Source organism: Phacochoerus africanus, chromosome X (assembly GCF_016906955.1).
Source record: "Phacochoerus africanus isolate WHEZ1 chromosome X, ROS_Pafr_v1, whole genome shotgun sequence".
In the NCBI taxonomy this organism is placed as follows: Eukaryota; Metazoa; Chordata; class Mammalia; order Artiodactyla; family Suidae; genus Phacochoerus; species Phacochoerus africanus.
Window position 1 is genome coordinate 86388614 of NC_062560.1, and position 11465 is coordinate 86400078.

General features: G+C 41.1%; 1 protein-coding gene across 1 annotated transcript; it reads right to left on the minus strand.

Annotated features, from left to right (window-relative positions):
• Positions 1 to 5223: 5223 nt before the first annotated feature.
• TSPAN6 (tetraspanin 6) lies at positions 5224 to 9982 on the minus strand. The gene is made up of 8 exons (XM_047765450.1): positions 9701 to 9982; positions 8615 to 8803; positions 8256 to 8330; positions 7722 to 7820; positions 7118 to 7252; positions 6897 to 6980; positions 6014 to 6110; positions 5224 to 5448 (listed from the first exon to the last, which is right to left on the minus strand). Exons 1-7 carry the CDS (start codon positions 9785 to 9787, stop codon positions 6042 to 6044), a joined length of 738 nt encoding a protein of 245 aa, XP_047621406.1. The 5' UTR covers positions 9788 to 9982; the 3' UTR covers positions 5224 to 5448; positions 6014 to 6041.
• Positions 9983 to 11465: the final 1483 nt, after the last annotated feature.

An 11465-nucleotide genomic window follows, 5' to 3' on the forward strand; every position in this document is an offset into this window, starting at 1 on the left:
GGATACTCTTTTTCATGATAGTTTCATTTTTTGAAGCATTCATTTCAATAAAGACTGATTGAAAGCTATATGGAGAATTTTTTCTCTTACTCCTGTTCTCTAGTCATGGACTAGCAGCACATAATCCCCAGAGCCTTTTATTATTATTATTAAAATGCAGTGAAATCCCGAGTTCCGTTGTGGCTCAGTGGTTAAGGAACCTGACCAGTATCCATGAAAACACAGGTTCAATCCCTGGCCTTGCTCAGTGAGTTAAGGATCTGGTATTGCCATGAACTGTGGTGTAGATCGCAGATGCGGCTCGGATCTGGTCCTGCTGTGGCTGTGGCATGGGCTGGCAGCTACAGTTCTGATTCCACCCCTAGCCTGAGAACCTCCATATGGCCAGAGTGTGGCCCAAAAAGAAAAAAAAAAAAGATGCAGAGAAATCCAATGAAAGAAGAAGGGGTTTCAGAGTCAGACAGATCTATGTTCAAGTCCTGGATCTGCCACCTACTAGCTGTGTGACCTTGGACAGATTATTTAAACTAATCTTCAGCTTTTTTTGTTGTTGTTTTCCTGAAAAAATGGGGATTACTCTATCCCCCTTCCCACACACACACACACACACACACACACACACACAGGGTAGTTGATTGAAGCACCTTACACGATGTGGGGCAATTAGTAAGTACTCAGTAAACATTAGATTCACTTATCTTCCCTGGGGTGGGGGGAGAAGAAAGTGAGTGGGAAAAAAATTATTTGTACAGTGTCCACTACTTTATCTTAGATGCCATTTTCCTGCTAAAGAAGGTAATGACATGCACTCAAGAGTGACAATGTATGGACGCTGTCCCTCATGTCACAAGACCTCATACTGTAGCCCAGGTGTGTTGCTCTGTCTATAATGCAACTAATGTACCTTTCCAGCAATGATTCCGTGTAGCTGTATCACCTACTTAGATGCCATGTACATCCATTTGTGAATGGATTGTCTGTATCCAGGCAAGCACCATGCTAGTTTGATGTGTTTTGAGGATATTGCTAGTAGGATTGTCTTTTCCCAGCAAAAGTGAAGAGAAACTTGTTGGAAGAAAGGTCTTTATAAGCCAGTACTTCAATTTTTTGAATTTTTAAAAATTTTATTGGAGTGTAGTTGATTTACAATGCTGTATTAATTTCTGCTGCACAGCAAAATGATTCTTTTTCATATTCTTTTTTATATCCATAATTTTTTCATTTTTTATTTTTTAGGTGAGAATTGCAACTTTCTTGTTTTTATTTTTATTTATTTATTTATTTATTGTTTTTTAGGGCTGCACCCGTGGCATATGGAGGTTCCCAGGCTAGGGGTCAAATCAGAGCTACAGTTGCTGGCCTACACCACAACCAGAGCAACACAGGATCCGAGCTGCGTCTGCAACCTACACCATAGCTCGTGGCAATGCCAGATCCTTAATCCACTGAGGGAGGCCAGGGATCAAACCCACAACCTCATAGTTCCTGGTTGGATTCATTTCCACTGCACCATGATGGGAAATCCTTTTTTCATATTCTTTTCCATTAGGATTTATCACAGAATATTGCATATAGGTCCCTGTGCTATCCAGTACTACCTCAGTGTTTATTCAATTTTTTTTTTAAATAAAACCTTTGAGGATATGGTAACACCAGATCAAATATGACAACCTCACCCAAAGAACTCATGTTCACCTATAATGAGGAGAACCAATGATTAACTCTCAGAGCAACCGGCCTATTTTTCCCAGTTCCCATAAACTGTGTTATCTTTGGCAATGGAATCAGTTCAGTCAATATCAAATGCATCCACTATCCAAAATGTTTAAGTGTTCAGAATGCTAAAATTTTGGGTGTTGGACGGGGGAGGGAAATACAAGAAATTCACAGTCATCAACACGGAACTGAAGTGTCCAAGCAGAGAGCAGACAGGCCTGATGATTATCTACAATCAGTTCATCCAAGGTCAGCATCATCTAAGAGCACAAAGCCAAACGCAAGCCTTTAGGGGCAGCCATACTTGAAAAGTAGGAGGAAATTAAAACAGCAAAGTAAACCCAAAAAAGCAGTGAGAGGGAAGAAAAGCAGGATATTACAAGGTCAAAACAGAAAAAACAAGAATCTTCAGTGGCATCACATGTAGCAAGAAGTTCAAAAAAGAGAAGCAGTAAAAAGTGATTTAACCAAGGGGAAGTTAGCAGAGGTTTCTGAGGTTAAGTGGTTTCTGACTGGGCAGGTGGTTTCCATTATATAAACAGTGGCTTATATGGAATGAGATATTTAGATCAACAACTTATTTCACACAGAACATTAAGAAGCCATTATAATTAGATTCACTCATTCATTTCATTAGTGTTTGCTGTGCTCTTACAAATGCCTAACTACTAAGCTCCAAGGGGCAGGGATACCTAATAGAAAAGCCATAATTAAATCAAAATGACTTCTCTCTCACAAGGAATCTGGGGGACATTTTAGACCCATGGCTTAAAAATGAAACTCTTTCGGTTTATGTATTCTTTCCTGACATATTAGCCTTTTGTTTTCCTTTTTGAATGGTTTGGTTTGCCACATCACAGGCAAAGTGTCAACCTTGCAGGGCAGCAAATTTAAAAAATACCAAATCTCAATATGTCTTATGGGAGGAATGGTGTTAAGACTTTTTTCTACAAATACAAACAAAAGTCTATACAGAAAGTATAAAGGAGTCAAGGCTTCCCCATTTTGCACACACAAAAATGCATACATTGCTTTTCCTCTCATAATTTAATCAGTTTGGCTGGCTGGCATCACTATTAGAGTAACAACTTGGACTCTGACAGGAGGTTAAAAACCCCATCTCAAAGAATCCTATGTGGGCTCTGAGGAAAAACAGAAATGGCATTTATACCTTCTATTAGGGATTTCTTTTCCATGAAAGTTTGATGCCTATGACATAAACCCAACCTCTCATAGGAATAGGCCAAAGCTGCCAAGCTTTCCACACTTTCAGAAAACATACCCACAGAGCTCTCCTTCTCCAAATGGAGTTCAGAGTCGCTTTGCAGTGGGCAACCTGGTCCTGGAAATGAGACAACCCAGAGGATTATAAAATCCACCTCTACCTTTGTATATGCCCACGTTAGCTAGAAGGGACTTTTCTAACTGGCCATCTAAAATAAACAGTGGGATGGACTGGGAGCTTGGGGTTAATGGATGCAAACTATTTGCCTTTGGAATGGATTAGCAATGAGATCCTGCTGTGTAGCACTGGGAACTATGTCTAGTCACTTATGATGGAGCATGATAATGTGAGAAAATAGAATGTATACATGTACGTGTAACTGGGTCACCATGCTGTACAGTAGAAAATTGACAGAACACTGTAAACCAACTACAATGGAAAAAAATAAAAAAATATAAATAAAATTAAAAAATAAAATAAAATAAACCCACCTTAAAAATAAACATACCAACCCACCTTAAGGGTGATGCAGGGTGTTTTTTCTCTTCCTGCCTTCCATATCTCCTGTTGTTTTGTTTTTTTTTTTTTTCAGTAATGAGGAAACATTTTTAACTTAAAAAAAAATAAAGCTTTAAAAGGTTCTTTAGGCCATTCCAGTGAAAAATATCCAGTTGAAAATTGCTCTGATTACCCTTTAAATAAATCTGATTATCCTTTAAATCCTTCTTTAGCTTCACTAATTCCAGTAACTCTGATTCACTGCATTTGGAAAGTATTTTCCAATTGTTTTATCATGATGCTTGATGTCAAAAATCACCCATCAACTATTTTAATGGAGAATACCCTTTCTCTACAGTAACTCCAAGTATTTTAAACCATGGACCCCCAAGTTCATTATTAATCTTATTTAACTAGGAGTTTTTATCCACTTTCCTTGTAACTGTGATTGCATCCCCCTGAGCATCAAATACAAGGACCGTAAATGTGTGGCAAAGATGAGCTAGGTTCTACTAATGGTTGTATAAAGAAGCCCAAAACCAAAGAAAGAACCGCCCCATTCCAACTTGAATTTTAATTATTGATTCCCTGATTACCCTGAAGGTACAGGTTATATATCTCTCCCTATCCAGCTTTTTTTTTTTTGTCTTTTTGTCTTTTTGTCTTTTTTTTTCAGGGCCGCACCCGTGGCATATGGAGGTTACCAGGCTAGGGGTCCAATCGGAGCTGTAGCTTCCAGCTATGCCACAGCCACAGCAACTCAGAATCCGAACCTCATCTGCGACCTACAGCACAGCTCACCACAGCGCTGGATCCTTAACCCACTGAGTGAGGCCAGGGATCGAACCTGCATCCCCATGGATGCCAGTCAGTTTTGTTAACTGCCGAGCCACGACGGGAACGCCCTTATCCAGCTTCTTAATGTAAACTAATAAAAAAGTCTGATGTCTAGAAAGCTAAGCATATGCTATTTCACAGCAAGGAATATAATCCTTTCACAGGGAATAGTTTTTGTAAACAGGGACTTTAGATGAGAGTCAAGACTTGAGTTTTACATTTCCTATTGAAAACTACTCCAAGGAGAAATGGGGGGCTTAGCACTCTCAGTGGAAAACCATCATCCCAGCAGATTTTCTGCAAGTTAATTTAAACATGATGATTCTAGAGGACAACACTATTTATTGTGAAAAAGATTTCCATTTATTAACCAAAAGCACAAACCAAAACTAAGACTACTAAAGTTAACAATATGGACAATTAAGTCATATCAACCTGGTAAGGACATTCCAGCTAAAGCTAATGAAGATGAGTTGTTTTAAATTCCTAAAGCAAATGCAAAAACTCCCACAGTAATAATTAGAACCTTTCAAACACAGGGGATATGTAAATGGTAGTATAAAGACCTTAATTTGGAGGCAAAGACATGCACAGTGTTGTGTGTTGCAACCTGGTGCATCACAAAGCATTAGTAGTGCCTTATAAGACTTGAGTGCCTTAGAGATCAGAGACCGTTACCACCATTTGGCAACCCTGATGAGGGGTGTTATCCAACTACTGGCTGGAATTAAATTACACAATGTGACTCTCTGCCTATCAGCAGAACAGAGACTATGAAAACATTTTAACTTCTTGACACGGATTACACAATCACACCAGATAACCTGGCTGGGAAAAGGGCCAGTCTGGAACAGTCAATTTTCAATCACATTTCATCAAAAGCAAACCCACAGTGGCTTTCAAAAAGCCCCACACCAAGAAAAAGAAAAGTCAGGAAGAACACAGTATTGCTTCATTTACAATTTACTAAGCTCTTCCAGTGTTTCGGGGTGATATGGGGATTTCGATGATCTAACATGAATGGGACAAAAGGTGGACTTCGAACATATCAAGCAAATGTCTTGATCGAATCAGACTATTGATGTAGTTTTTCAACCTATTGATAAGTAATGCAGGTCTTCCATCCAGGCAATCTTGTAATTCACAGGGTGGGGTATAGGTATGTTAACATCCTAAAATTAAAGAAAAAAAGTTAATTTGCTTGTAACCCAAATTTCAGTGTCTGTATTCATTTGCACACATTTTAATCTAGTCTGCTAATGAAGACCTTCAGATGTGAAGGGCACCATAGGGATTATTAATTCAGCCACCTACAGTTCTCATGTTTTATCAATCAAATACTGAAGTTACTGAAACACGTTTCCCTAAAATCTGGCTCCTGGTTAGGCTAGCTGAGTTTATGGCCCTAATTATAGTCCACCAGAAGACTGCAATAAATGGGAACTAGTAAAAAGACTAGAGAAAAATGTCGGTATTGATTAAGAACAGAGCATACCTGCCAGGGACCCTTACAAATAAGGTCACTAGTGGGATTCTCTTTACTAGGTCCAAATCTGTTAGAAGGTGACCACTCAGGCTCTTTAGGCTGACATGTGTAAGTAAGCCCAAAGAGGCCCTTCTGTCCTTTTTGGCCATGGCTTGTACTGAGAGACCTGAGGCAAACTAGGTTCATCCATCACAAGTATAAGCTGGAGTAAACACCAACACTGATGCAACTGAGGACCAAAATGAACCTACCTTAAAGTTGGAGAGGAATAGGCCCATGTTACACTATCTCATACTGGTTATTTGTTATGGCACGAGAGAGGCAGTAGGCTAGAAAGATTCCGATCAGCTGGAAATAAAATACAAGCAAAATTACACACACACACACACACACACACACACACACACACAAAGCTTAAAGACCTCAGGATATACGTATATGCTTCTTTCACTTCTAATTCACTACTCATTTCCTTCCTTATGTTCGCTACAATTATATAAGCAGATAAGTGAAGCCCAACTACTACTGTGATCTGGAATTTCACAACCATCACTGATAAAAATCACTCAGGAAAACCTTGAATGTCTTAAGTTTGGGGGAAATTTTTCTTCCTCTCAGTTATCATATTCTTTTGGAGGATCTGGAGCAGTGCTGTAATGATGAAAATGTTCCGTAATATCTGTGCTGTCCAACACAGTGGCCACTAGCCACATACGGTTTCTAAGCACTTCAAATGGTTGAGGAGCCAAAATTTTAATTTAATAATTATAACTTCCGAAAGGTGGCTAGTGGAGATTCAGACATACCTAGGAGGGCACCAGGTCTTAGAGAATTTTGTAGTTGAAGAAACCAGTGTGGAAAAAATGTAAGACTGAAGACAACCAAAAATTGGAATGAAAATAGCAAAACAAAACAAAAAAAAAATAGCAAAGCTAAATAAAGACCAATCACAAATGACAGACTACATGTTTCAGATGTGTTTCTCTATTGTGATGAGCCACTGAGAGTTTTGTAAAATGTGACTTCTTTGAAAACACCCTTGTTATCCAAGCCCCCGAAGCCTTCAAAGTGGAAATCTTGTAGCGTACACTACAATAGCGATGAAACACATTTCTCCTGATGACAGGGACTTACCTGGAAGCAAGCAACTCCAAAGGAAATTCCCGCAACAACTCCCATTTCTGACTCTATAATGGTCATCACCTTTATGAAACAACCCTGATAGAAGAGAAATAATACTTTGATCACACATCTCTTGAGTTTCCTTATTTACTCAGTAACACCTGCCCTGCCTCATTTCAGACTAGGGTATTGGGCATTGTGAGTAAAAATTCAAACATTTTTTCACTCCTTACTTCATTGTTTACTTTATCTGCATCTCTCTGAGGAGAACAACCTTCAAGTTTACAGCAGCTCTTGGGAAATCCTTTCTCTGAATAATAATTAGTATCCTTCCAATCTCTATAGTCGGTGACACCACAACAATGCAACTGAAAAAAAAAAATCCAACAAATGCATTTATAATTCATAATACAACTCCGCAGTCAAACAATTAAACCATCATCTTAGATTACACTCAGTGATCTCTATCCTAAGACATATTTTAAAGTAGCCATCCTCTCTTGGCATTGTAATTCAAGAGATTAGCATTTGGGGACTGGCCTTACTTTCCTGCTATAGTTGGCACTAAGGGTATTTGATCCAAGATGTAAGTGGGGAGTGAAGAGGTGCACGAATGAGGGGAATGGTTAGAAGAAATGGGAGATAGGTCACTTAGTACCATTCCACACTTACTTCCAAAGACATGGCTCCATTCTCTCCTAATCTGAGATTATAATGAAAATATAGCACAAGTGGACAACACCCGGTAGGAAGGGCCCCATCCTCTGAGAGAATAGGGAATGTGTTCCCCTCTTGCAAAGCCACCCCTGGGAGCACTTACCACTTATGACCACTTACTGTAGTTTGGATCTTGTCTACTGCATCGCTTCTATAATCTCCCGTAGCATTATATTGTTTTAACGCTTTCTCATAATTATTCTTAAAGCTGTTCTTAATCTACAGCAAAGAAACACAAGGCCAAATAAGAAATTGGTCAAATGGTCCTCTCTTTGAGAGCAGCAACGGGTGTGGTAATTAACTTCTATGGCCCAAGTCTGTCCTCTAAGTGATACAGTTTAGCTATTAGCTAAGGGGACTCCTAAGCAAAACGTTCCAATAAAAGATGATAACCACTAGAAGTTCAAAGTCCTATGGGAGGCTGTATTTATTCAAGTGGCAGCTCTGTACTACAGTATCTGAAGTGGGTACTTTTAATTTTACAAAAAAAGTGGGCTAGGTTTTTTTACAAGAAAGCCATTCTTATCAGGTACAGATTGAAAAGTCAATGATTTTTAAACTAGTGAAAGCCATCTTTAACTCTTTTACTTAATTAATCCATTTCTGCCTCTTAGAGCATAAATTTTATATTAAGGCTCCTAAACTCAGGCTTACCTCATGTCTGAAAACAAATCCTACGATGGCGGCGACCAGTTCGACCAAAAAAATAAGAGTCAGAAACATTGCATACTGCAGGATAAAAAGAAAGTCAAAGTCAACATAAAGAAGATGCATCACAGTTGCAAAGTGAGTCAAAGGAAAAAAAATTGTCTGCTCAATCATTTCAGAATGTTTTTATTGAAAAGGGCAGGAAAAACAACAGAAATGGGAATCGGCAGCTAAATTGTTACTTGGTAAGTTTTCACAAGGAAGAGGAAAAATCAAAAAGGGCCACCCCAGTTCCAAGAAACAAAGCCTACAACATATAAGCCTTTTCAAAAATCAACAACCAATTCTAAGAAGCAAGGACTCACCAGTTTTAGCATCCATGCAGAAGCTCGGCAGGTAGCAAAACAACCGAAGGTGCCCAATAGAATGATGACAGTGCCAGTGCCAATGAGCACGAAGGGGACATTGGTGGCCTTCTCATTTAAAAGGGAAAAATAATTCTCTAGGCTCACCTTGCCCCAAATGCCAACGGCAAGAAGGATTACACCGGTGATCTATGTGAGAAATCATAAAATACAAAGTAACACACTATACAAGGCAGCATCTTCAAACCACAAACCACTAGGTGCTTACGAAACAATAGGTGTGAAAATTGATTTAGCAGTCTGTGGTCACAGAGCTGTGGCTGGGATGTGGCAGACGAGGGCGGGGGGCAGCTGTACAGGGGTTGGGAAGGGAAGCTGCACACAAGGACACGTCTTGATAAATCCACACGCTGGAACACTAGGTAGCCCAGGAAGCCAGGGGCCAGCTATGAAAGGTATCTTGACAAAATTCAACTTTACCCAGTTCTTTGGGTAAACACAAGCCAACTTCTATATTTGCCCTAGGTATCAGAACTTCTTAATCTTCCCTCAGGTCGGGGTAGGGGTGGTTCTAGGAGTCCCAGAAACTTTCCCCTTCCCCCCAGTTCAGAGATGAGCACAGGATACAAAGGGATGATACACAAAGCAAGCCCAAAGATAGATTGGCGGGAGTGGAGCCTTTACCATACTTACCTACGAAATACTCCCCTCTTATGAAGCAGTGAAAAGAAAGAGACTATTATGCAAGCGAGACCTCATGGGGGCCGGGCAAGCCTGGCCTCTCCAACGGTCCGGGGACACCCTCTGCTTCTTCCGAGGGGAGCAACTCCCTTACTCGCCCCCCATATCGAATTCGAACGCTGGGCACGTCTGGGTCCCGGTTCAGCCTCTCGGCTGCCGTTGCCGGACACCCCGAGGGCGAGATCCCCGAGCCAGAGCTCGAGCCCCTGCACAAAGTCAACAGCGCCCGGGTCCCAGCAGCGACCGCCGCCACAACCTCACCCCCGATCGGAGCTCCCAGCGCTCGGGGTCACACCCCCCACTCCGACCCATCCCCTCCCGTCCCCGGGCGCCTCCGTGTCTTACCCAGAAGATGAATGTGTAGATCAAGAGGACGCTCTTGAAACAAGTGATCACCGGTTTGGTCTGCAGCCTCCGAGACGGGGACGCCATGACTAGCCGAAGCCCCTGGCCCACCGCGCCAGGCGATCGGAAGAGAGTGAGCTAGGCGCGGAGTCCCCGAGTCTTCCCGGAAACTGCCGAAAAGTTACGAGCGTCCGCGACTGAAAAGAGCCGGAAACACTGTACAATTTTCTAAAGGGTAAAGTCCGGGAGGCCGTTCCGAAAATGACGACAATTTCCGAGCGCCCCCTGCCGAAGGTTGCCGAAAACTCTCTACAATAGGTTCTACTGTCGGAAATTCCTTAGATCTTCTAGTGGAGCTTGCTTCTTTTTTTTTTTTTTAAGCTCAAGGAATCTTTCCCGCCCCCCACCCCTCCCCCAGCCCTTATAACTGCATCATATTGTTTCTATCACCAGCAGCGCCAGCAGCGCTCTGAGATTGGGCCTCGCTGGCCCCTGGTGCCCTAGAAGGAAAACAAAAATGAAAAGAGGTTAAAAGTGACCTAAGGATATTTTATTTCGCAGCAAAATACTCTCAAGAAATATGGTTCCAAAGAGAAACAAAAGCAGATTGCAGAGCGATACGTACAGTCACAAGATTTTAGACAAAAACCGAAAGGAAAAGTACAATTTACCTGAGTAGTGGAATGACATTGATCTTTTTTCTCCCTTGTTTTGTGATTTTTTTGGAACATTCTTTTATGTGGTGGGGAGGGGGCATAAGAATGAATGGATTGTGGGAAATGATAACTTGTTGAAAGAATCCCAAAGGTAGGTATGAAAGATAATGAATTTTAGAATTTCTCTAGGAGAGTTTGTCAGACTCTTTTACCTCTTCTCCTCCCTTATCCTCTAATTGGAAAATTGAGGGAAGGCGTTTTAAAGTAATTAATCTTGAAATGTAAGTTCAGCTATTTGCTACAAACTTTAAAAAGAGAAAGTACTACAGAGAATGCAGGGTAAATCTGACCCCCTTTTAAATGCTAAAACTGAAAGGCACTGTAGTATTTCAACCCCCCTGGTTTTTCAAATCAAGAACCAGCTGATCACAAAGAAGCTGAAATCTGATGTCACAGATAATAGTTGAGTTCACACAACTAACAGCAAAGCCAAAACTAGAGATAACTGTGTTTTCCAATCCCTTCTCCTATTATACAAGCTGTATGGGCTATTTGGTATCTGCTCATCCCCAAGAAATTCTCCCATTTGCTTAGATCTTCCTAGAACTTGAGGCGTGTTCCTAAGGAGTTCAACTGCTTACAGGATGGGAATGAATCATCAAGAAGTTTCCTGTCCCCTGTGTCCACAGACAGCCCTGAGTCAAGCTTTGGGGTAAAGTGGAATCAAAAACAAAAAACAAAGAACAAACAAATAAAAAACCCAGCCCTCTTCACCTCGTCTCCGAAACAATGAATAAAAGCTTATCTTTGTTCAAGGCTTGACTTTAGGAATGATTAAATGGAAAGACAAGTCTCCAGAGAATTGAAAGGCCTTAGAAAATGGATTATGCAAATCAGCAGAGCCTGATTTTTTCCTAGGCTTTTTTTAGGCTTCGAGAGTGACCAAATGACTTGGAGTTCCCGGCGTGGCACAGCGGAACGAATCTAAGAACCATGAGTTTGCAGGTTCTATCCCTGGCCTCGCTCAGTGAGTTAAGGACCTGGCGTTGCCATGAGCTGTGGTGTAGGTCGCAGACTCAACTCAATCCCGAGTTGCTGTGGCTCTGGCG

What these genes read in the sequence shown, in the direction of transcription:
- TSPAN6 (XM_047765450.1), bottom strand. Translation starts at nt 9,787, where the DNA reads ATGGCGTCCCCGTCTCGGAGGCTGCAGACCAAACCGGTGATCACTTGT. An exon ending in CAGATAAAGTAAACAATGAA is followed by an intron (nt 6,981 to 7,117) that starts GTAAGGAGTGAA and finishes CTCTTCTATCAG; the next exon opens with GGTTGTTTCATAAAGGTGAT. An exon ending in TTGGAGTTGCTTGCTTCCAG is followed by an intron (nt 6,111 to 6,896) that starts GTAAGTCCCTGT and finishes TTTTATTTCCAG; the next exon opens with CTGATCGGAATCTTTCTAGC.